The following is a 26,832-nucleotide window of genomic DNA, read 5'->3' on the forward strand; positions in this document are numbered from 1 at the left end:
CAGTAAGATCCCACGCCTGAGCCGGGCATCTTGCTGTGAGGCGACAGTGTTAACCACTGCACCTCCGTGTCACCTCAAATCAAACTGTGCACCAGCAAAATAATGGTAGGAAAAATGGAAAGCTGTGTCTTTGGTAACTGAATGGAATACAGTTAAGAAACTGCTTCCCAGGATCTAATAAAATATCTTGATAAACAATACCACCTATGGATGAGAATGTTTTTTTTTCTTTTTTTTCCGTATTAAGTATATCCAGTAAAAACCTAAAAGCTTTACTTCCATAACGTGTACAGTTTAGGCTGCAGTATAGCATTAATTAATGGAAAACTTATTCTACTACGACTACTACAACAACTACTACTATTAATAAAGATCTTTGCAATTCCAATAAAGTTCTCAGCACCACTGGTACTTGGAATGATGTTAGATTACATATAACCCTCCTAGCCCCCTCAAAAACTCGAAATGTTTACAATTGATTGGCTGATACTGGGAACAATGTTACTTCACATATACGCTAGCTGCTGTTTCTCTCTGTTTTCAGAATGAAGGGAGGGAAGTCAAAATTTTGCATTACATCATATTGGTGTGGCTTTCCTGCCAAAACTGCACAGCATCCCTCTCAAAGAAACTCAAAGGCTTACATTGGCAACTGAGTTAACATCTGATTTTTTACATCAATCATGTATGGACAATAAAAAAAATGTTTTGCAGAGGGCCTTTAAGCCGATGGTACAACTAACTCAGCTGGTGCAATGCTTAAAATGCTAGTAGTGTGTAAACGCTGTCTCAGGGGTAATTTAAATTCAAATTAGGCTCAGTTTGAACTTTCACATAACTGGTGCAACACACTGCAGGAATGTGCCAGCCAGCCCTGGTCTCCCCTAATCTGAATATGTTCCAATCCTGGAAGCATAAATGTTCAGGTTCTGTTCTAGTCCATATCATCCTCATATTAAAACCAGATGGTGTCATAACAGGGGTTAGATAGGTGAAAGTTATATTTGAATATTGCGCTATGATTTTGAGACCTGTGGATACATTTGGAACTAAATCAATGAACAGTTACATGAAGTGATTTATTAAGAGAAAAAAAAAACGTTTAATGGAAGAGCCTTTACATATAGAAAGGACAGGAAAATGAATAACGAGCAAACATAAGTACCTTCAAGTTCAGGCCCTAATTAAAAGATCAGCTATGTCCCACAGTTCCTCCAAAGGTACATGCTTACGTAAGCAGCGCTCAGGACTCTCTCTCTCCTCAGCCCTACAAATGAACCATCAGGCTGCTCGTCGAGAAAGTCGCACTAGCGGTGCTCTGCAGTGAAAACCTGGCAACACACGCCCTGTTTCAGCCTGCACTGCAGTCATACATTTGCATATCAACGCAGCAACGCAGACAGTAACACCCCGCTGTGATTTTATTTGAACAGAAGAAAAGAGACCAAGAGCTGCGTGAAGCAGGCGGGGTAAGAACATCTTTTGGGGTTATTCGTCCATTAGGAGAATTCTTGGCAGGTAACCCGGGACAAGACGACGAGTGACATTGAAAACAGTGGTGTGTTTGTTTGTCTGTGTCAAGGCTGCTTGCTGTTAGCATGAGCATCTGATAGAAGCAATGAGAATAGCGATAAGGCGAACAATGACCGGTTTGACTTCTGTTGTTGTGATGGGCGGTCTTGCTGGAGTGGAGCGTGGTCCCACTGCAGTCCCGTCTGCACTACGGTCTCAGCAAACACATAAATAATTAACACAGCGGTAATAATGATGGGAATCTGCGGGTTTTATATTTAAAAATCTGTAGTCTATTTTTGGTCATTTATAGTGCATCAATTAGCAAAGTGGAATGTGACAGCATCTGAAATGGGAGAGCATAGGACGCCAGTCATTTCCATATGCTGATTTAAGCTAATCCATCCATCCATTTTCTTTCCGCTTATTCCTGTTCAGGGTGGTGGTGTTTTTTTTTTGGGGGGGGGGGGGGGGGGGGGCTGGGGTTTATCCCAGCGGCTTTCGGGCAAGAGGTGGGGTACACCCTGGACAGGTTGCCAGTCCATGACAGGGCCAACATATTGTGTATAGACAGACAACCATTCACACTCACAGTCATACCTACAGTCAATTTAGAGCATTCAATCAGCCTAGTCCCCAATTACATGTTTTTGGATGGTGGGAAGAAGCCAGAGTACATGGGGGAACATGCAAATTCAACACAGAAAGATCCTGTGCCTGAGCCGGGAATCAAACCTGTAAGCTTTGTGCTGTGAGGCGACAGTGCTAACCACTGCACCACCGTGCCACCGTGATATAAGCAAATGTACCCCCTTATTCATATTTCATTAAGATGTGATATATTCATTTGAATAAAGTGTTGATTAATCAACTGAGTATTGAATGTTTACCAAGGGGCTGGTCAGACCCTCCAATACCTAACAGTTAACTTTCTACCAGTGTCCCCCTTAAAATTTATTAAAATCCAAAAAAATCTACAAAAGAAAACTTTACTATAACTATGCTCTCTATCCATAATTAGATTATGATGAACACAAAATATCTGTACTATATGTTTAAAACAGGCGGTATGGTGGTGCAGTGGTTAGCACTGTCTCCACACACACTATTCCTCACACTTTCTGTGTGGAGTTTGTATGTTCTTCCTGTGCCTGCATGGGTTCTCTCCGAATATGCTGGCTTCCTCCCACAGTCCAAAGACATGCAAGTGGGGACTAGGCAAATTGAATACTCTAAATTGACTGTAGGCGTGGCTTTGAATGTGAATGGTTGTCTAGGAAAGGCTGTCAGGGATGTTATTCAGATTTACTATACACACACGTGAAACAAAACATATTTACACACCATAGTTAAAAACCTCACACGCTTAAAACTGACATGCTCTCATACACACAACTGAAATGCTCTCATATACACAACTGAAATGCTCTCATATACACAACAGAAACACTGTGCTCTCATACACACAACTGAAATGCTCTCATACACACTATGATAAAAAACTCACATTTAAAACTGAAATTCCTTCATACACATAACTGAAACGCTGTGCTCTCCTACAAACAACTGAAACGCTCTCATTGTAAGGGAAATTCTCCTTGTAGATCGTTGAGAGTTGCTAATTCTCTGAAGAATTACAGACTCGGTGTGATGAATCAAGTCTCTTTAATGCATGCAGCATGGAGAGAAGACTGCTGAGTGTTCTCTGCTGATCTGTACAATGACCCAACCTTTTATACCATTCAGCAACAAAGGGGCAGATGATATCCACATCAAAGCAATGACTATAGGGTATAGGAAATAACACCTGTTAAATATTTGCTTCTCAAATCCCCCCTTCATCCTGTTCGATTGCCCTTTTGTGCTTGAGGTCAGGGTGGCCACAGGAACTCATAAAATACTTCTGAGACTACTACCTCTGACCTCTGTATGAAGTCAAATCCTACATCATACACACTACTGAAACACTGTGCTCTCTTACACATAACTGTAACACTCTCACACACAACTGAAATGCTCATACCCACACTCACAATTGAGACGCTCTCACACACACTACTTAATTGTCCTCATAAATACTGCTGCCATTTCATTTTAACAGAAAGGTGTTAGTGTAACAGGAGGACTGCTCAAAAGAGGAAGTGCAGCCTGTTTTTCTTCTTTGTAACATGCTTAGGACGCACCTGCTATGTGAAGATGGATAATTGCTGGAGCTAACATCATGAAAAGTAAAGTGACTGTGCTCACAATTAATTTTCATCTATCCCTCTTCGTTTTTTTGTTTATTTGTTCAAATTTTATTTTATGGCGTGCTCTGCAAGTGGTGTTGTCATGATGTGACCCCTGGGAATAGGGACGTCAGTCATCTACTGGGATCATGGCACAGGTGTTTTTGCAATTTGCTTCATGAACATGAGGGCAGACAGAGGTCAGCTGATGCAAATTTTTTATCACCCACAACAACCTTCACTGGTTACCCTGGCCGTCCCAGATACAGTGTAGTTGTCCTCATCATGTCTGTGACTTGCAAGGCAGACTTCATCTGGACCACTTATGCCTGTTGTACTGTTTGTGGCAGGACCACTATCAGGACCAATGGTCCCAGGAATGCCATTACTTCCAGCAGGGCAACCTCCATCAGGACCACTTGTTCTTACTGTGCTGCTACTGTTGCACTCTGCCTCCTCTCTTGCTCCTTCACTGTGTTCACTGCGGGTGGTGCTCCAGGGATTGGCAACAGGTGTGCAGGGTACTCAGCTGTCTCCCGTCTACTCATCACTCCTCCTGCTTAAAGACTCCGGTTTCCTCATCCCACGCTGCCAGATCTTTACAGTCTTCATAGCGGTAACTTAGTCAGGCCCCCCTCAGTGGCTCTAGTGAAATCCTTTGCTTTTGACCTGCCTCTTGTATCTTGCATCTCCTCACGTTTTCGTCCTGTGCGCCCGAGCCTCCTGGCCCTGACTCCTCATCGCCGTCCCTGGACCTGCTCCTCTCCCTGCAACCCCCACCTGGCTCTTCCCCTCTGGATTTCCTCCACTCGTCCCTTTGCTGTTTCTGGACTCACACTCCTCCTTGGATCCCACCTCTCCTTACTTTTCCCCCTCGCCCTATACTCAATAAACTCAGTTGCAGTGCGCCACTGATCGTCTGCTGTGGTTCTCACTCCCTTTCCACGTAATACAATAGAAAGAACTGGCCAAACATGGACCAAGCAGACAACACCCTTCAGGACACCATCAGTTCCCAGGACACACTGCTCCATAAGCATGACCAACTTCTGGCATCCCTTTTGGAGAATTCATCTGCCCTTTCCTCCCAGGTAAACAATATTACCACCCAGCTCACTGCCATCACTGGTGCACTCGCCCAACTCTACCTTCCTCAGCCCACAGAATCTCCCCCAGCTCCAGCTTTAGATTCCTCCAAGGCCCGCCCACCTGCTCCCTTCAGGGAACCCCACACAGTGGACCCAGAGCCGTATATGGGAGATCCCGCTCATTGTCAATTTTTTTATGCTTCAGTGTTCCCTAGTCCTGGAGCGTCTTCTACTCACCTTTGTTGCTGATGAGTCCAAGATCCAATACATGGTCGGGTTGCTGCATGGGCAAGCTTTGGAATGGGCCACGGCCCTGTGGGAGGGTTCCCCTGTCCATTTTACTTCTTTTGCCTTGTTTTGTGATGAATTCAGAAGGGTTTTTGATCATTTCCTCCAGTACCGAGATGCGTCTAACCAACTCCTTTACATCCGCCAAGGGATGAGGAGTGCGGCTGACTATGCTGTGGATTTTAGAGTAGTGGCTGGCAGCGTGGGATGGAACGATGCTTCGCTTCGTGGCACCTTGAATTGGGGGCTGTCGGAATGGCTTAAAGACGAGCTGGCGACCAGAGACAAGACCCCTAATCTGGACTCTTATCTCCCTAGCTGTGAGGCTGGACAACCGCTGGAGACAGTGACAAAAAGAGAGGGGCAGTCAACCTTTGGCACCACACATTGCCTTTCCCTGTATTTCCTCCCCGGCAGCCACCATTCACCCTGGACCCCAAACCAGCGGCCTCACGCCCCGCCCAAGCGACCTTCCCCGTGTTCCCTGCTGACCCAGAGCCGATGCAACTGGACCGGACCCGGCTCATTCCTGAGGAGAGGCAGAGATGCTTGCCTCCAAATAAGTGTCTTTACTGTGGTAAATGCGGCCACTTCATTGCTGCCTGCTCCATTCAGCCAAAAGAATAGGCTCACCCACTGATGAGGAGTGGAGGGTGAGCCTAACACATTCCTGCAAGACCAAACCGTCTCACCGTCCCTGTTGCCCTGAGCACTTCTTCAGGCCCCTTACATCTTCTGTCGCTCATTGACACAGGGGCGGAGGACAGTGTCATTGATGAGCTCTTGGTGTCTCAAGCTAATCTCCCCACAGAACCCCTAGGGAGGCCTATAGTGGTTCGAGCATTAGATGGAAAGGAGCTGTCCTGTGTGGTCAGTCAGACCCGCTCCCTTGTCATCCAGGTATCCAGTAACCACAGGGAAAGTCTGCCTTTTAAATCATTTCCTCTCTCTCTACCCCTACAATCCTGGGTCGTCCGTGGCTGGTACATCACAACCGTCAGATTGACTGGACTGCAGGTAAGATCTTCAAGTGGGTAGATCTATTTCCATACTTTTCTGCAGTCTGCTCATCCTCGTAAGGGAACAGAGGTTACTCCATCTCCGCCTTTTTCTCTGATCTCTTCGATGATCCTCCTATGTACCATGACCTCGCCCTTGTGTTCAGCAAGGAGAGCACCTTCTCTCTGCCTCCCCATCGTCCCTATGATTGCTCTCTTGATCTCATTCCACACGCGCCCCTTTCCTCCGGTCGACTCTACAGCCTCTCTCGCCCTAACAGAGAGGCCATGGAGAGATGCATCACAGATTCCCTTGCCGCAGGAATCATCAGGCCCTCCACCTCCCCACTGAGGGCAGGCTTCTTTTTCGTGAGCAAAAAAGACAAGACACTCCGTCCCTGTATCGATTTCTGAGGCCTCAATCGAATCACCATCCGTAACAAGTATCCCTTGCATGACATCCGCCTTTGAACTATTGCACGGTGCCACCATCTTTGCCAAGCTCAACCCCAGGAATGCATATCACCTGGTTCGAATAAAGGAAGGAGATGAGTGGAAGACCGCTTTTCATACTCACCAGGGCCATTTCGAGTATCTGGTGATGCCATTCTGGCACAAATGCACCAGCAGTATTTCAGGCTTTGGTAAATGATGTGCTGAGGGACTTCATTAACCATTTCTGTTTCGTTTATCTAGATATTATTTTTTCCCTATCTGAGGAGGAACACAGGAGACATGTAAGACAAGTTCTACAGCGGTTACTGGAGAACCGTCTCTTCGTGAAAGCCGTGAAATGTGAGTTCCACTGCAGTTCCATCTCCTTCCTAGGGCACATAATTCAGAACAGCCAGGTGAGAGCGGACCCAGAGAAACTTAAGGCAGTAACCCAATGGCCAATCCCCACCTCTGTCAAACAGCTTCAACGCTTCCTGGGCTTTGCTAATTTTTACCATCATTTCATTAAGGGTTTCAGTTCAGTTGCTGCTCCCCTGACCACGCTCACGTCTTCTAAGACACAGTTCAGGTGGACACCTCAAGCCAGCAATACCTTCCTCCAACTCAAGGAGCTCTTCACATCAGCCCCCATCCTCATCCAGCCAGACCCCTGACAGCCTTTCATTGTGGAATTGGATGCCTCTGAGGTGGGGGAAGGAGCAGTGCTCTCCCAACGTGGTGAGTCTGACAATTTGCTCCATCCTTGTGCATCTTCCTCCGACTGAAAGCCCCAGAGCACAACTACGATGGGGGGGACAGAACTCCTGGCAGTCAAACTGTTGTTGGAGGAATGGCAGCACTGGCGCGCGCGGGTGGAGCACCCGTTTACAGTATGGACTGACCACAAAAATCTTTCTTACATACAATCCACCAAACAAAAGGATCCCAGGCAAGCTCGGTGGGCTCTGTTCTTTGATTGTTTCAACTTTGTACTCACTTACTGCCCTGGAAGCAAAAATGTCAAGCCAGATGCTCTTTCCAGGCAATTTTCCTTGTCAGACACCACTTCGAGCCATGACACCATCCTGCAGCCCTCCCACATCATTGGAACCCTCAGGGGGGAGATCGAGGGGATGACTGAGGACGCTTTACGCACCCAGCTGGACCCTGGAAATGGCCCCCCCGGAAGGCGCTTTTTTCCTGAGGCAGTAAGGGCACAAGTGCTGAGGTGGGCACATTGCTCCCCTTTCTCCTGTCACCCAGGTATGAACCGCACCCTCCAGCTCGTCTGGCATTTCTGGTGGCCTTCCATGCAGGTGGACTCTAAGGAGTTTGTGGCTGCCTGCCAGACATGCGCTAGGGGCAAGGCTTCCCACAGACCCCTGGTTGGCCTCCTTCACCCTCTGCCTGTCCCCACCCGCCCTTGGTCCCATATAGCCCTGGATTTTGTTTCTGGTTTGCCTCCATCAATAGGTAACACCGTCATCCTCGCCATCATTGACCACTTCTCTAAATCAGTCCATTTCATTGCACTCCCCAAGTTACCCTCTGCTAAAGAAACAGCTGACCTCTTCATATCCCATGTCTTCCGTGTCCATGGAATCCCGGTAGACATCCTCTCAGACAGAGGCCTATAGTTCATCTCCCACGTCTGGAGGACTTTCTGCAATGCTCTGGGGGCATCAGTCAGCCTGTCATCAGGGCACCACCCCCAGTCCAATGATCAGACGGAGTGAGCCAACCAGGAGCTAGAAGCAGTGTGTAGCTGCGCAAAACCCAGCATCCTGGAGTGAACATCTACCCTGGATAGAATATGCGCATAACTCTCTATCCAGCTCTGCCATAGGTCTCACCCTGTTCGAATGCTCCCTAGGGTATCAGCCACCACTCTTTCCAGCCCAGGAGGGAGAGATCGCAGTCCATCAGTCCAGGTCCATCTGCGCCACTGCCCCGGCATCTGGAGACAGGAACCGCCGACTGGCTGACTGACATCGCATCCCTGCTCCGTCATACATCCCAGGTCAGATTGTTAGGTTGTCGTCCAAAAATATTCCACTCAAGGCCCACTCGTGCAAACTATCCCCTCACTTCTTAGATCCCTTTGTCATTGACTCCCTAATTAATCCTGTGTCAGTAAAACTCCGACTCCCCCGCCCCTCCCCAAGCATTCACCTGGAATTTCATGTATCCCAACTCAAGCCTGTCTCCACCAAGTCATCTGTGTCCTCCAGTTGACCCCCACCCCCCACCCCCCCAGCTGGTTGATGGGGGTCCTGTTTACACTGTCCGGTGGCTCCTGGATGTGCGCTGCCGTGGACAGGGGTTCCAGTACTTGGTCGACTGGTAGGACTATGGCCTGGAAGAGAGTTGCTGGATCCCCGGCTCCTTCATCCTGGACCCAGAGGTTCTGGAGGACTTCTACCGGGCCAGATCTTTACAGTTTTCATAGCGGTAACTGCCGTTGACTCTAGTGAAATCCTTTGCTTTTGACCTGCCTCATGTATCTTACATCTCCTCACGTTTTCCTCCTGTGCTCCCCCTCCTGGCCTCCTGGCCCTGCTTCCTCATCGCCGTCCTTAACCCGCTCTACTCCCTGGAACCCCAACCTGGCTCTTCCCCTCTGGATTTCCTCCGCTCGTCCCCTCGCCATCCCTGGACTCACACCCCTCCTTGGATCCCACCTCTCCTCACCTTTCCCCTTTGCCCTGTACTCAAACTCAGTTGCAGTGCGCCACTGATCATCTGCCTGTGGTCCTCTCCCTTTCCACGTAATACAACAGGTAGTGTTAGGACCCCCATCAGGAACGCTGGTGTTAGGAATTCCATCACTTCCTGTAAGGCCTTCTACATCAGAACCACTTGTTCCAGGATTCCAGTCATTTGTTTCCTCACTGTTGGGGCTGGTGCCAGGGCAGTCTTCATCATCATAAGTGTAAATCCTCGACCTTGTATTAATTTTTGACATTGAATAGATACTGTTAGATCAGGGGTTTTCAGCTGGTTTTGTCCGAGGGACCACCATTATAACCAAGAAGTAACTCAGAGACCACTGCTGTGGTGACAGCCAGCGCACCTCTGAATGATTGAGGAGAGAGTCGTGCTAACTTCCTGAGGCCTCACAAAGAGATGAAAACAGATGTGTATTTAATGCCTTTCTTTTGATTATGTTTACTGTCTTTACAACAGAATCAAACACTGCTGAGATCATTACTTAGCTCTTTGGAGGCCAGGGACTCATGGTGTATCATGCAATGTATCCAAATAATCCCAGGCGCTACTTTCCTTGTGTGCGCAAGCAATCCAGTCTGATAGCCACTCATTGCTGGGGCTCCATCACTGCATTACGCAACACAGTTTTTTAAGGCGATATCATTGTCTTTAAAAAAGTTGTCAATGACTGTAAGTATTTCTGTGCCTGTTGTGCACCCTGGCAGTGGCTAACAAAAACAAACTCCTCACACATTCATTCATTCATCGTCTTCCGCTTATTCCTTTTCTATTAAGGGACGCGGGGGGGCTGGAGCCTATCCCAGCATCTACGGGCGAGAGGCGGGGTACACCCTGGATAGGTCGAACGACAGACGAACAACCATTCACACTCACATTCATACCTACGGTCAATTTAGAGAATCCAATTAGCCTAGTCCCCAAATTGCAAGTCTTTGGACGGAGGGAGGAAGCCGGAGTACCCAGAGAGAACCCACGCAGGCACGGGGAGAACATGCAAACTCCACACAGAAAGTGCCCAAGCCGGAACCCGAACCCGGAACCTTCTTGCTGTGAGGCCACAGTGCTAACCACTGCACCACCGTGCAGCCCTCCTCACACATGTCAAGGCAATTTTATTTATAAAGAACCAAATCACAAGAAACGTTATCTCATGACACTTTACAGGTAGAGCAGGTCAAGTATCACACTCCTTCAATGAATTTACACCCAACAATTCTCCATGAGCAAGCACATCCTGCAACAGCAGCGACGAAAACCTCCTTTTAACAGGCAGGAACGTCGAGCAGACCCAGGCTCAATGGGGACGGCCTTCTGCTTTGACCCGTTGGGGGGAAAGAGAGCAGGAGAGTGGGGCAGAGACAAAGACAGATAATGGAGGAAGACAGATATGCAGAAGGAAAGAGTGGGACAGAGATAAAGAGAGAGAGAGGGAAGAGACTGTTGGACAGACGGGGATGTGAGCAGGTGGAGCTATGGGTGGTAGCTTGAGCCTCTTCAGGTCTGCAGCCTCCTCCAGCAGCACCTGGGATCTGGGATGAGGGGAGCCCGAAGGCTCCGGAGAAGAAGATTAGTTAGTAATATGTATGAGTATGATTTATGTATGACACATATAGGAGGACAGAGAGGGAAGAGAGGAGGAGAGAGAAGCTCAGTGCACCATGGGAGATCCCCCAGCAGCCTAAGCCTACAGCAGCAAATCTAAGGGCTAGCCTAAGCAGCCCTAACTATAAGCCTGATCAAAAAGGAAGGTCTTTAGTCTGCTCTTAAAGGTCGAGAGGGTGTCTGCATCCCGGACCGAAACTGGGAGACGGTTCCACAGGAGGGGAGCCTGATAGCTGAAGGCTTTGGCTCCCATTCTACTTTTAGAAACTCTAGGAACCACAAATAACCCTGCATCCTGGGAGAGAAGGGTTCTAGCTAGATAATAGGGGACTATGAGCTCTGTCAGGTATGAAGCAGCCTGACTGTTGAGGTCTTTGTATGTTAGAAGGAGAATTTTGAATTCTATTCTGAATTTGACAGGGAGCCAATGCAGAGAAGCCAGTACAGGAGAGACATGGTCTCTTCTACTAGTTCTCGTCAACACGCGGGCAGCAGCATTTTGGACCAGCTGTAGCGTCTTTAGGGACCTACTGGTGCAGCCTGATCGGAGGGAATTGCAGTAATCCAGCCTGGAAGTGACAAAGGCATGGACTAGTTTTTCTGCATCTTTTTGAGACAGGATGTGTCTGATCTTAGCAATGTTTCGTAAATAAAAGAAAGCAGTCCTAGAAATCTGCTTAATGTGGGCATTAACCCTTATGGCCCGATCGGCCCGCCGCCGGGCCGAAAAACGCTGGACGTAATTGGGAGCCGTAAAAATGTACCGAAATTTGACGGCAATGTTTACTTTCAATTCTCGTTCAAAGTTTGGACTCTAATGCTCACAAAACAGGGTCGGGTGTCTGTTTTAGTGCAACCGTTACCTTTTTCTGGTGATTTTAATCTGTTTTGGTACGAAATCGGGACATTTAAATTTTGCGACCACAGCGGAATCAAAGTTGAATAGTGTCGCGTAGACTTCTTCTTTACGGCAGTGTTTGTAGTTTTTGGAAAGGGGAGAAGCTCCTGAATCGATCGACACCTACAATTTCAAGAACTACAGATCCCAGCTACGAAAAATGTTGAGCGTAAAACCTGTGCAAACTATGCACTCTGGCCGTCTTTTACACGCAGCGCCCCACAGACGAAGGCAGACCGCTGAACAAAAGCCAAAAGCTTCAATAGTTAGTAGTAGACAACTAAAATTAAAATTTATTGTAATTTGGAGCCAGTTTTCATCAGAGGTAGAAAATAATTCCTTTGGCACAATTTGAGTTCTCGCCTGGGTGTATCCTTACATAATCCTTGATGTAGGCTTCACTGTTAGCCCAAATTCTATCAACTTTGGTAAATTTGTGGTCAAGGAGTGGATGAAGCTAATCAGTGGTGTCTGGGTGCATGAAATCATTGCTGGCATGGTGTTTTCCTAAATAAAATATTTTGGCGAGAGTAAAAAAACGTAATTTTTCCTCTGGTTTATTCCAATTTACTCAGGCTTAATGACAGATACAACACTTCTGACACTTGGAACACATTCTCTGAAGTCCCTAGATGTCCAAGGACACCGAGAACATGCATATAACCTTTAGTAAAGTGTAGTAATTACACATTTACTATGGGTATGTCTTTTTAGGCATTTTATCCTGAAAATATGCTGTGAGTGGAAGAGGTTAAAGGACAGATCCTGATCGAAAAGAACTCCTAGGTTTCTTACGGTCGTGCTGGGGGCCAAGTTAATGCCTTCTAGGGTACCTACCTCATTAGATAGGGTGTCTCTAAGATGTTTTGGGCCCAGGACAATGACTTCAGTTTTATCAGAGTTTATTCGAAAGAAATTATGGGTCATCCAAGTTTTTATCTCCTTTAGACAGGCCTCCAGTTTAGTCAGCTGATTTATTTCATGAGGATGCATTGATAAGTACAGCTGTGTGTTGTCAGCATAGCAGTGAAAATTAATTGAGTGTTTCCTAATAATGTGACCGAGAGGAAGCAGATATAGGGTGAAGAGGATTGGTCCAAGCACAGAGCCTCGTGGAACACCATACGTGACTACAGTGGATTCCGAGGGGTTATCATTAGTTAGTATGAACTTAGATCGACCCAGTAAATATGACCTGAACCAGTTTAGTGCAATTCCTGTAATGCCAATGACATGTTCCAGTCTCTGTAGAAGGATATGGTGGTCAAAGGTATCAAAAGCTGCACTAAGCTCTAAAGCACAGAGACCAGTCCCTCATCTGATGCTAGTAGGAGGTCATTGGTATCTTTGACTGGTGCTGTTTCTGTGCTATGATGAATCCTGAAACCAGACTGGAAATCCTCTAATAGGCTGTTGCTGTGGAGAAGGTCACAGAGCTGTTTAGCAACTGCTTTCTCCAGCATTTTTGAATGAAATGGAAGATTTGATATTGGTCTGTAGTTGGCCAAAACTTCTGGATCCAGGGTTGCTTTTTTGAGAAGGGGTCTAATTACTGCCACTTTAAAGGACTGTGGGATGTAACCAGATTACGGCAACACATTTATCATGTCCAAGAGAGAGGTGCTAACGAGGGGTAGAGTGTCCTTAAGCAGCTTAGTTGGGATGGGATCTAGAAGACAGGTGGATGGTTTAGAGGAGGAAATTATTGAACTGAGCTCATGAAGGCTAACGGTAGAAAAACTGTCAAAGTGTATGTCTGGTTCAATAGCTGCCTCTAAGGCTGCTGAGGTTATAGGTGTCAGCTGATGGCAGGAGGAGGTGAATTTTCTTTATAATAAGGACAATTTTGTCATAAAAGAAGTCCATGAAATCTTTGCTGAACAGGGAAACAGGAATGCTAGGTTCAGTTGAGCTGAGTCTGGCTACAGTATTGAAGAGGAACCTGGGGTTGTTCTTCTGCTCCTCAATTAGTGCCGGGTAGTAGGCTGCTCTAGCTATACAAAGGGCTTTCTTATAACTTTTAAGGCTGTCTTGCCAGATTATATGAGACTCCTCCAGTTTGGAGGAGCGCCATATTCTCTCTAACTTCTGGGTTTTTTGTTTAAGCTGTCTGGTTTCTGAATTGTACCAAGGTGCTTGTTTCCTTGGATTTATAGATGTCTTTTTTAATGGGGCAATTGAGTCCAAAATTGTTCTTGAGGTGCCTGTTGCACTATCGAGAAAATGATCAATTTGGGAGGGACTAAGGTTGACAATAGTGTCCTCTGTAACAATGGGACATGACACTGAATTTAGCGCTAATGGAATCGCTTCCTTAAATCTAGCTACAGCCTGATCAGACAAACATCTGGAAACCACCGTTTTCCTGAGTGGAGTGTAGCTGATTTGTGCAAATTCAAAAGTGATAATTGATGGTCTGATAAAAGCGCGTTCTGTGGAAATGCAACTCGATATTCAGCTTCAGTTACATATGTTAGGACAAGGTCAAGGGTGTGGTTGTGACGGTGAGTCAGTTCATGAACAGACTGATGGAAACCAATTGTGTCTAGAAGAGTTACAAATGCAGCACCCACACTGTTGTAATCAACATCCACAGGAATCTTGAAGTCACCTCCAATAATGACTTTATCTGATTTGAGAACTAAACTGGATATAAACTCTGAGAATTCAGATAAGAATTCAGAGTAAGGACCAGGAGGGCGGTACATAATAATAAATAAGAGTGGCTGTATTGTTTTCCAGGCTGGATGAGACAAACTAAGAATCAGGCTTTCAAATGAATTGAAACTTATTTTGGGTTTGGGATTTATTACTAAACGTCTGTCAAAAATGGCAGCAACTCCACCTCCTCGGCCAGAGCTTTGAGGAATATGAGTGTATTAATGTGACTGGGAGGAGTGGATTCATTTAGACTAACATCATCACGCAGACAGATTTCAGTGAGACAGTGCAGGTCAATACAATTGTCAGATATCAGTTCATTTACAAATTCAGTTTTTGGCATCAGAGATCTGATATTTAATAGTCCACATCTAATTTTTAGATTTTTTTTAGTTAATGTAGTGGTTGTGTTAATATTGATTTGGTTTTTCTGATTGACTCCTCTACAAGTAGAATTAGAATGAGTATGAATAGGCACTTAACCTAACTCTTCTCCTCTTTGTCCTGTGGGGTAGAATAAGTCAGAGGGTCCAAGAGCCAGCACTTAGTGATTATGTAGCACTAACTGTGTTGTATGATGTTGTATGTCTGTCAAAAAAAAAAAAAAAGGGGGGAGGGGGGGGGGCGACACTTCTTCTGCCACTAGATGGCAGTACCTGTGACCAAATCACAACTGAAGCACTTTTGCGCTTCCTATGGACTTCTCCTTAATTAAGTCAAAATTTTTGCTTGTGTTGTACGTCGCTTTGGACAAAAGCGTCTGCTAAATGAAATTGTAGAATTGTAGAATGAGTAAACTGATGTGGTTGGGGGACAGACACAGTCTCTATGTAGTTTTGGGTGAGTACCTGCCCTAATGGACGCGCAGAGAAGCGTGTAAGATGGCAACTCTGCTTCCTGGTCTGAACTCTGGGTTGTCAGGGTTTTGGTTCTATTATAAACTGTGCCATATTTCTGGAAATGAGAGCAGCTCCGTCCAACGTGGGATGGATGCCGTCCCTCCTAATCAAACCAGGTCTCCCCCAGAAAGTTTTCCAATCATCTATGAAGCCCACTTGGTTTGCTGGACACCACCTCGACAGCCAGCGGTTGAACGATGACATGCGTCTAAACATGTCGTCGCTGGTCCGGTTCGGCAGGGGACCAGAGAACACTAATCCAACATCGTCTTTGAAAATGTACACACCGACTCAATATTAATTTTTGTGACCTCCGACTGGCATAGTCGGATGTCATTACCGCAGACGTGAATAATGATTTTATCGTATTTACGTGTACTTTTAGCCAGCAGTTTTGAATTTTACTCGACGTTGCCCGCTCTGGCCCCTGGAATGCACTCGACTATGGTTGCCGGTGTCACCAATTTCACGTGTCTTGAGAATGGAACTTCCAATTACCAGAGTAGTTTTCTTGGTGGGTGTGTCATCGTGTGGGGAGAACCTGTTCGACACGTGAATTGGTGGTTGGTCACTGACAGCAGGCTTCTGCTTCGGACTATGCTTCCTTCGGACAGTCACCCAGCCGCCCTGGTAGCACTAGTCGGGGCTAAGCTAGGATGGTCCACACCAGCTAACGGGGACTGGCTAGCTCTAGCGGCTAATTGTTTGGTTCCATCGGTGTGGAGCTGCCGCAGGTCCAATTCAACCTCGCTAAGCCTCGCTGCCAATGCTACAAACAAACTACATTTAACGCACTTATCCATATCACTAAAGGAGGCTGAGGAGTAACAGAACATGTGGCACAATGAGCAGGAGAGAGGAGAGCGAGAGGAGGAAGCCAATGCTAGCTTAGAGTCGAGAGTTTACAGAACGAAAGACTGTTGCTACAAGACAGATGGTTTGGGCAGGTAATTAGTCAACAAATAAGGAATTGGCAGGGATGATCACACTTTAGCTAGCGCAAAGAAGCAAAGCACTACGCTCAGCAATGCACAAACAGGAAGTGAGGTCACACGCTTACCGCAACGTAGGTAGTGGAGGAGGAGCACTGTGGGACCACATAGTGTCACTGTCCTCAAATCACACAAACGTCAGAAGTTGCGCATAATTGCAAATATTCGTAGTCTCATCAATTTGAATTGAGAATCCTTGAGCTAATCAAAGTCTTTCGATAAGCTGCGTTTTAACGTCACCAGCCATTTCCACAATCTGATGTGCAATAGTGTTATTTGACAATGGGATGGTTTTTAATTTTTTTTATGCAGTCTTCACTTCCCATGGTTCTACACATATCCACAACTACTGGCAAATTAAGTTCTTTATTTCTTTCAAGGGATTTTTTTTTTTTTTACATTGTGCAACTCTAAATGCCACCTGTTATGAGACTTAAGAGCATTTTCACTGCTTGTTGCACTCTTTTTCATGAGTTTCTGCTGTCCGTTAAAAATATGCAGCATTTCTTAAAAATACTGGATAGTCTTGCCTTTCAGTGAAGTATGGTGGGTCTCCGAGATGTTTCACTAATAACACATAGAAGGAGGTCAAGAGATGTCAATGTCCCTGTCAAAAATATGCAAAACTGGAAGTAACCACCAAAAATTAAGACTCATCTAAAATGTGGTGGTGACAGGGTGAACAGACCAAAAACCCAAATGTGTAGAGGTTGTGCATGGGACACAAATACAGCAGAATAAAATGATTTATTTCTCCTAGAATTGGGGACTGGGGCTTGTAGCAGAATGGTGAAATCAGGGGATGGGGGGGCTCATTCCTTTAAGTACTAGGCTTCACATGAAGTACTTTTACTCAGCCCGCACAGATTCATTTGAAGCTCAGCGGGGCGTTACACTTTGATTAAAAGCCTGTTCACAGAAACACAGCAAACAGTGCTGAAGGAGTGTGGTACTAGACCTGCTCTACTTGTAAAGTGTCGTAAGATAACTTTTGTTGTGATTTCGTACCATATAAATCAAATTGACGTGACTTGACTTGACAAACAGCCACTCTCAGCCAGAAGGCAAAGGCTAAAGTAACAGAGCCACTGCCCAAGGAACAGAAGGCTGTGATATTAGCAGGGGTCATGGACAGACAAGGTTGGCAACAGGTGATCAGTCTAGAGATGAGTTACGGAAAGTCATTCATAATGCAAACGAATGTTTTGGCAATGAGTGAGCAGGCAGGAGAGTACATGTTAGGGAGATGAGCTGATGAGAGTTTGGTTGACTGTACATAGTGAAAAAGTGGAGGAGAAGAACAGACTGGGATGAAGCACCTAGAAAAACAGACAAGCAGCACAGCGAGGCACACGTTGGAAAAAGGAAACAGAAAAATAAGTGGTCACCCATTGGAAACACAGTGAAGGAAAAAAAAACTTGCAACTCATGACAAAGACTGATGTGCACTACCGAGCAGGACGGAATTATCTGGCAGTGTAGCGAAGTGATAACCAGTCCTTTATGGAGAATTTGATTGCTGTGATAGGTTTTCTTTTCGCCAAGACTGCAGCTAGGGAAAACCAAAAGTACATCAGCCACAGCCCCTGTTACAACACACACTATTGAATTGAGAGGGGAGTAGGAAGGCAAATAGGAAGAGAAGGTAAACCAGAATAGCAGCAAACATAAAACTGAAGACCATGACAATATCTATGATAATACTTTGAGTGGAGTCCCTTTTCCTCTGTAAAACACCCCAACAGCTCAGTTTTGAAGGGCCACCCTGTCAAGGGCACCTCAAAACTAGCGGTATGACAAAGGAGAAGGGAAATAGGATTAGTAAATCAACTTAATTTATGTTCTTCCGTGTTTGAATAATATAAATCTTTGAATGAAAAGGTGCTTCTCCTCAACATTTTCACTAATAGATAAGATAAGATAAGATAAGATAAGATAAACCTTTAATTGTCCCACAGTGGGGAAATTTACATTGCTACAGCAGTAAGAACAAAGGAAAAAAGGTCATCATCATCATGTCCGTACTTGAGCGCAGCATTCACAGTGACAGGATATCTTACTAAACAATTAAAACCAGGGATTTTTAAAGTCTCAGGTTGTGGGCCGCCTTATTTGATCCAATTATACCTACAGCTGTTGTACTTAACTTCAGAGTTTCCATCTCTGTTCTCTGAACCTTCCCTGGAAAGCCAATGGTGAGGCATATTACTGACTCATCTGGTGGCCTTTCTCCTTGACTGACAACATAATGTTCAGTTAAATCTGTTTCACCATCAGCAACAAGATGGCTCTTGATGACAAGGACCCAATCCCTGCAGTCGGGACCCTCTCCCCAGGCCAACTGCAGTCCCACCTCAAGATGGAACCCAAGACCCTGGGGGTAAGCAGAATGGAACTGATGATTTATTGTGTAATGTCTATCAGATTATCATTTAAAGGACATTTAGGATCTCTTAGTTCCAGACTTACTTCTTTGTTGTGAAAGCATCAGTGAGACTCATGCTGATCACGTACTCTACCTCTTTCAGGCGATCCAGGTCATTATTGGTGCCCTGATTCTTTGTCTGAGTGTCTCTCTGCTCCAGATCCCTGAGGTCCACTTCACTGATGATGTGACCCTCTTCCTGATTGTTGTCATACAGGTCAGATGATGTTCTCTGATGAGAAGTTTCAGAAGATTTTTGATATTCTCCTAGTGTTCCTCCCTCCCACATACATTGTCTAAGTAAACATTTTATTCAACAGGTGACCTTGTCAGGGTCAGTGTTGATCCACAGCGGAAGAAGACCAACAATGTTTTGGGTGAGTTCCATCCCACAATCTGAACTTAAAACAAAACAAAAAAATAACAATTTTTTTTAACGTATCTCATGCTCTATAATGATACAAACCAGAATGAGTTTTAGAATCAGAATCAGAATGAGTTTTGTTGGCCAAGTATGTTCACAACATACAAGGAATTTGACTCCGGCAGTTGATGTCACTCATGGAATGAGCAGAAGAAACATAAACATAACATAACATAGCAACATGTTCAGTTGTCCTCTGTTGCTTGCAAATACATGGCTACTCCTATACCACGTGAGACTCTTTTCTCTTGCAGGTAACATCATACAAAAGAAGAGGGCAGCCTTACACTCAGACAGTGTAAATAAGCTTGTTTGTCTTAGCAACTGGCTCAAGGAGACATATACCCCTTTCACACTGAAATACACGTGTCAAAGCGGGTTTTTGTACCCATGTTTGCTCGGCATTAGGACATATTCAAGCTTCCAGCAGAAGCGGGTCTGAGCTCCTGCTGTGATGGCTGCGTGCCTTTGTTTTTCTCTTTCGTATGTCATGGCGCTGACAACATCATCATGAGACATAAAATTGCACCGGAACACTGTGAGGTAAAGCAGGGACATCGTTGAGTTGAACGCTCACCGTGTCCCTTATGGTTCCAGAAATCTGCTGCCGGATCTCCTCTTCTCCACAGATGGCGAGCAGCTCATAGACTTCACGATCTTACCAGTTCTCTGCCATGATCTATAAAAAAGATGTGCAGGATCACTATACAAGTTGTTGCGCTGCGCAGTTCACTTTAGGGTTCCCTGATTGGTGAGAGTTCCCAAGGATAGATTAATTCACGTAATATCATACACATCAATGTAATTTGTTTGAAAAAAAAGGAGTGAAATAGAGTTTTGGGGACACAGGAAGATCGATCTTACGACAGAGGCCAAAACTTTATTGTGAGATGTGTGAGCAGCTCTTGCAGCGCAGCCGAGTCCAATTTTTAAAAATTATTTATTTAATTTAATTGTTTCCATTACACAGCCAGCACAGACAGGCAGCACAGTGACAAAATCAGAATGAGCAAAGAGATAAAATCCGGTGAGCCGAGCAGAGCTGGGGCAAGCCGTTAAATACCCGGGTCGCTTGGAGGGTCAGTGGATGCAGGTTGAAATGCAGAGTCGACCCTTTCATAGTGCCCAAACACCCGTGTTCATTCACGTTTTTGGTGCAGTATGAAAGGGGCTATAGAGTTGTCAGATTCTGTAACATTAGCTAGGGGATTGGATTCTATAACCATGGATCCTGTAGTGGGCTTTTGGGTTTGAGTTGTTATGCCCCAGATACTGTAGCTTTTGATTTGTGTTAACCTCCTGAAAAAAATGTCATGTTCTCCTGTCTTACCTGCTGTGTCAGCAGCCAATGTGGCCCAAGTGATAGGTCTAATAGAAATGCCTAAAGCTTCTTGTTCTTGCTGTTGCTTTAGATAGAGGCATGTTATATTTGTAGCATTAATTTTGAATTGCTGTATTGAGTCAGCTTTAGTATTCATTTTGAATTGAGAGTCTGCTTAAGTGCCTATTTTAGACTCAGGCTTAAGATGTCCTGACTTAGGTTTTATTCAATCACCAGCACAACAATTATGTAATGTCCTAGAATTTGAATTCTTTATTTGGGGACCTTAAGCAGATATGAGATTAAAATGCGATTAATTAGATTAATTAATTACAAATCCCATAATTTTTTTTAAATCACCTGACATATTATATAGCAAGAAGGTTCCGGGTTTGAGTCCTGGTTCAGGCATGGGATCTTTCTGTGTGGAGTTTGCATGTTCTCCCCGTGCCTGCATGGGTTCTCTCCGGCTTCTTCCCACCATCCAAAGACATGAAATTGGGGACTAGGCTAATTGGATACTCAAAATTGGCCGTAGGTATGAATGTGAGTGTGAAAGTGTGAATGGTTGTTTGTCTCTATATGTTAGCCCTGCGATGGATTGGCGACCTGTCCAGGGTGTACCCCGCCTCTCGCTGCTGGGATAGGCTCCAGCCCCCCTGCGACCCTTAACAGGAATAAGCCTGTCCATCCTGGATGGATGGATGGATGAATGTATATATATATATATATATATATATATATATATATATATATATATATACACACACACACACATACATATATATAATGGTGTTTCTGGTCATACGACTCCATTTTAGGTGTTGTTATTGTCTCCATTGGTATATTATAAAAACTTCATGAAACAAAATTCATGGTTTCTGTCGGGGGAATGACAGTGTCAATACAACAGTTTTATCACATATTTGTAGTAATCCCATGTAATATTTTTTCATTTTCTGATGTATTAAAAGCAGAAAATGTACTAATCTGTAATAACTTGCTAATAATGTAATAAACTTTTTGAACCAATAGTTTTAATTTTTTGCCCATAATGCTATGCTAACCCTTACAATATTTGTGGTTGTTACATTATTGTTGGGTGTTTATACAGTCTGTAATGTACTCCTGTATGATGCAGAGATAGAGGCTGTTGACAAGACACATGTGGCACTGATGGTACTATACAGTAGGTCTTAATCTGTTAATGTTGTATTGTAGTATATATGGTTTTGTCTTATTTTGCTCTTTTTCACTGCATTCTCCGATTGTCATCCTTTGCAGGTGAAATGTGTCTTGGTGCTGCATCTAATCAGTGCTGCATTTGCCACTGCCGCCCTCGGTTTGCTGTCCAAGCACCTCCCATATCGGCAGGATTCTTACCATTGTGAACACTGCCACAGATTGGAGCTACATGCCGTGGTATTGTCTTTAAAATCCTATACAGAAGATCAGGTTTGAAGTCCAGAAAAATTCAATAAATAGCTATCATTGAAGCAATTTTTTCTGATTCTGTGGCAGGTGATGTTACAGTCTGGTACCTAAAATGCATCACTGAACTTCATATAGTAGTGGTTGAAATTTTTAAACTGTAGAATAACTGAGTATTGTCTGGTGCAAGACTGAAACAATGTTTGCAGGACAGAAATATTCCAGATAAAAAAAATCCTGTCATTGTACTTTGCTTGAGCTGTTGTCACATTGTGGAGCACCTCCTTACTGAAATCCATGTCGTCCTTAGATAGGACTGTGACAATATGCTTATCTCCTGATTCAATACTACCACCAAACCTAAGTGGTGGTTTAATTTATATTATTTGGATTTATTGCATCAGGCTGCCTCATTTTTTGTCTTGCAAGTTTGTTCAGGAATGAATTAGGGTTTCAGGATCAGTGAATATTTTCCTTCCACCCCTATCCACAGTTAGAAAGAGAGATATATATCCTTTATTTCTCAACAAGCAAATAAATATTTTCACACATAGCCATTGCTCATATATGACTGCACATTTCATGAAGTAGAATCACATGAATTTATAGTTGGTGCTACATGTTGTGAAAAAGCAGACTCCATGTTTCTTTGTCTTTACTGTCCACTGCAGCAACATTGTTTCAGGAAATGCACTGGGCTGATCGAGCAAAAGTGTAAAGTAAGTGACTGTTACAACTTTGATCTGATGTCCTGAGTTCACATTTTCATTTCTTGATTTTGGAAGTCTTCACTTTTTTTTTTTTTTAACTTCATTAGCTTACTGACTGACCTGTTTTCTGACCATGTGTGCTGTTATGTGCCAAGCTGATGATTGATGGAATCCTGGGGACACTGGTGATCTTCCTGGTGCTGGAGCTTTTAATCTGTATCACTGCTATGCTGTTTGGACTCAGTGTCCTTGCAGCTGGTGGAACCCAGGTGAGCTTGGATACCTGCCTTAGTTCAGCCTGATAAATAAAATACAATGACTGGTATGTATGCAGAAAGAAAACAGCTTTGTTGGGATTTAACACAGGTAGTTGCAAAAGTGGGGGTGAAAGACCTTTGTGGAAAACACATACAGTAGTTTTCCCTGAAAACTACATGAAGTTCTGAATGTTTGAGAAAATTATATATTTATATATTTGCCATGAATATTGTATGGAATTCACTGGAGCCATTAAAGGCAGGTCCTAATTCATTTGGTTTGATGGAAGAATGAACTTAGAAAACCAAATTTTGCCTGTGTGCATGTATCTTACAGGCTCCCAGCCACCGGCCTGTCTATCCACAGTCTCGTCCCCCACCTGTTCCAGCTGTGCAGGCTGTTCAAGCTGTTCCAGCTCAGCCAAGTGTATCTCAGGTACTGCAAACAGTCCTCTGGCTGTGGTTCTTAAAAAAAACAACAACAATACAATAATTTTATTTATCTTGCACCTTTCCAAACAACTTTAGAAATACTTTACAGTGAAATACACTGCTCAAAAAATTAGAGGAACCCTTTTTAATCAGAGTACATCACCAATTTAGTTAAACTTCTGGGATATTGTTCTGGTCAGTTAAGTAGCAGAAGGGGTTGTTCATGAGTTTCAGCAGCTTTGGTGTCAATGAAATTAACAACAGATAAACTAGAGGGGCAGCAATGAGACAACCCCTAAAACAGGAATTGTTTTCCAGGTGGAGGCCACTGACATTTTTTGGGGGGGGCTAGGGTCAGTGTCATTATTGGTAGCACGAGGCCGAAGGCAGTAGAAGGATCTTAACCCATCAGCAGAGTCTGCTCCTTCATGCAAGGAGGAACAGGATGAGCACTGCCAGAGCCCCTACAAAATGACATCTGGCAGACCACTGGTGTAAAAGTCTCTGACCAATGAATCAGAAAGTGTCTTCATGAGAATGACCTGAGGGCTCAACGCCCTCTAGTGGGCCCCATGCTCACCCTGGACGGGTTGCCAGTCCGTTGCAGGGCCATCAGGAGCAATTAGGAGCTCAGTGTCTTGCTCAAGGATACTTTGACATGGTCAGTGAGGGTCAGCGACTATTCAGTTGCTAGACGGCCACTGTACCTCCATGCTGCCCCCAGTATGGAGATTCACAACCTTAAAATGACAGTTAAATATATGTTCTAAGCATTGTGAGCAGCTTTTATGATCCACTGGTCTTTGTGTCAGCAGGTGGCTGTAATTGTAACTGAACCAGTTTCTGAGGAAGTGGAAGACATCTCCACCCCACCCACTGAACCCCAGGTGGAGCCCATAGACACTGTGGCCACACAACCATGAATGCGCATTGCTCACCATGTGGTGTAGTCTCATGGAATGTCGCTCAGTGTGTGAACATTGACAATGGAACTGGGAGATACTGGTGATATCAGTTATTGAGGTAGTTACAAATAATAAATTGTATGTTAAAAAAAGTACACATCCCAATAAGTTTGACGTCCAACAATCTATCACTTAATTTCACTGTTATGTCATTTCTGAGTCTTGAGTCACACGGTATTCTGTGTTTACAACACACGTCAACATGTGAACCCTATAATCACACAACTAAAATCAGTATAGTCAGATGATTCAGTTTATAGGTCTTATTACTTCAGTCACTAAAAGAGTATGTATGCAATACTTATCTTTCTCTGTGTATATGTTTGGATTCCAAAGGTAGAGCAGTCAGATCAATATGTAAAAAGATATTTTGCTTGTCAGAGATGTTAAATCTCTATTTACCAACAGCATATGATTGCTGAAGTTACAGTTTTAGATGAAAGGGCATAGTGCAGGTTAAATTTATGAGATTTATGGTTGGTTGGTAATCTGTCAGAAAGGTGATCAGGTACAGTAGGTTGCTCAGTCAGTCAGATGTTAGGTTAGCCAGTACTCATTTGATATTAGTCGGTAAAGCCAATTATAGTCAGTAGCTGTTACTTTGCTGGTTATCAGAGGCTGGATGCGGTTTATAGCACGCTAGCTGTCATTGCTGTTGAAGAATTCCAATGAGGTTTGTGTTGGGTCAAATGTCTGTCTTGTTTAACATGAGAGATAAGAGCTGGTATAGTAATAATTTCTATTGATGTATAATAATATCAGTTCCTGCCATAGTGCTTTTTACTAAGAACTTCCAAATCTGTCCACAAGCCACAAATGTAACAGAATCCAAATTTGGCCACTGAGTACACTGAAACATGCAAAATGTATTTTGTTTTAAGTATGCTCTCCTTCATGCTAGTCATGTATAATGATAATATTTCAAATGTGTATATGGTTATTCCACCTAAATTAGAATAGCCATAATGGCACTTCCTCCTTTCTGAACGAAAAATAAATTTGAATTAGTGTTTTGCTGTGCACAGTAAACTTAATAGGGTCTTCGCCCCCGAGTGCCGGATTGCTCAGGCCCTAATAAAATATACTGTAACTGGCTCATTGATCCAAGGAAACTAGGCAAAAACACAGGTCAATGCCTTCCTGTCATGATTATATGTCCAAACCCATTTCTGTGTCATGTGTTTGTCCTGTACTGGCAGTTAGTAAGGACACCCTTTCTATCCTTTGTTTTCTTTTTGTAATATATTTACACATACTTTACTGTTGTGTATTCATCAGACTAAGACTTTCTCCTCAGTGTATCTTTTGCACAGCCCTGAACACTGCTTATTTCTATTTGTATGTACTGCTGAATTTATGTGCAATTGTAACGTCCACAATCCATACAATGATATTGTATTTGCTTGAATATGTGTCAAATAAAACTTTTGATTCATTCTTGAAGCAGCCCAGCTTTAGTCTTGTAATTACAAAAAAAAGTTCCTCTGTATTTTATGGACACTGAAGTCACAGCTTATCAAGTTTGAGACTGTTTTACCCAAGCCCTATGATGTGACCCAAGTCCCCAAGCCACCCACCTTGGCAATTTACCATTTCATGTGGGAAATTCCTGTTTTTGTTATTGATAGATGTGGGGGGATTTCCATGCATTCAGTAATTTATTGTTTGGAAATGTTTACATTTTTGAAATATAAATTGGCATATGACCAGCTCTTTACTAGCTTCTATTATTTATAGTGCTAGAACAATGGTTTTGTACAAAAAAATTAAGAGGTATATCATTCATTATTATACTGAGATATACTGACTGAAATCAGTGTTTGCCTATGTGGCGCATTGTGCAAACTGGACAATGCCACATTAAGAATTTCACCCAAAGAATTCAATACAAACCAAGGCACACAAATTCCATCCACGTAGGAACATGAGATGGTGTTCAATACAAAATAATACAAAGCTTATATGAAATACTAAAAACACTTTTGTACAAGAAAATAAACTAGGGAAAAGGGGAGGGGGACCCCTACAGTTACTTGAGCTAACCAATGAGGTGTAGGTGGATTCTATTCAAAATAACACCCAGATCACACGTGACAGACACACTCGAGCAAGTGATTGTGAAAGAGGAGAGGAACCCATGACCCAGAAGAACACAGCACACCAAAGGGGACACCAGCACCATCACCACTGGGCCCAGCAACTGGAGGGTAGTGAGGAAAGAAAAAACAAAACAAAACAGGATTTAATGGGGCAAAAACAACAAAACACAAGATAACAAATTGACAAAATCTCAAAATTTACATTAATTATACTGGCATAGTTAAGCAAGAAATAATGGTCAAAATATGGGACAACTTAACCATTACATAACAAAAGAACTAAGTAGGACACACTCTATTAACTCAGTTTAATTACCCAAACTAACCCAAGAGAAAGACAGTTACTGAAAAACTACAGTAAATTAAGGGGGGGGGGGTGGTTAGGGGTGAGAAAAAGACCTGGAAGTGGGCGGCCCTGGGAGCCATAGAGTGCAAGA

General features: G+C 44.0%; 1 protein-coding gene across 2 annotated transcripts; it reads left to right on the forward strand.

Annotated features, from left to right (window-relative positions):
• Positions 1–1,262: 1,262 nt before the first annotated feature.
• Positions 1,263–25,739, forward strand: LOC147241218 (uncharacterized). 2 transcript variants are annotated; one of them, XM_086193923.1, is made up of 9 exons: positions 1,263–1,469; positions 18,609–18,711; positions 18,860–18,973; positions 19,077–19,133; positions 21,786–21,923; positions 22,604–22,651; positions 22,798–22,911; positions 23,237–23,335; positions 24,147–25,739. In XM_086193923.1, the coding sequence occupies exons 2-9, from the start codon at positions 18,616–18,618 to the stop codon at positions 24,252–24,254; spliced, it is 774 nt and encodes a 257-aa protein (XP_086050049.1). In that variant the 5' UTR covers positions 1,263–1,469; positions 18,609–18,615; the 3' UTR covers positions 24,255–25,739. The 2 variants fall into 2 exon arrangements, with proteins under 2 accessions (XP_086050049.1, XP_086050050.1); XM_086193924.1 differs by lacking the exon at positions 22,604–22,651.
• Positions 25,740–26,832: the final 1,093 nt, after the last annotated feature.

Source organism: Aulostomus chinensis, chromosome 22, assembly GCF_037954235.1.
Source record: "Aulostomus chinensis isolate RoL2024-O1b breed Wild chromosome 22, RoL_Achi_v1.0, whole genome shotgun sequence".
NCBI lineage: Eukaryota > Metazoa > Chordata > Actinopteri > Syngnathiformes > Aulostomidae > Aulostomus > Aulostomus chinensis.

Excerpts from the sequence above, each read along its gene's own strand:
- LOC147241218 (XM_086193923.1), top strand. The coding sequence starts at position 18,616 with ATGGCTCTTGATGACAAGGACCCAATCCCTGCAGTCGGGACCCTCTCC. Across the intron at positions 18,974-19,076 it reads TCCTGATTGTTGTCATACAG|GTGACCTTGTCAGGGTCAGT; the intron begins GTCAGATGATGT and ends TTTATTCAACAG. Across the intron at positions 19,134-21,785 it reads GAAGACCAACAATGTTTTGG|GTGAAATGTGTCTTGGTGCT; the intron begins GTGAGTTCCATC and ends CATCCTTTGCAG.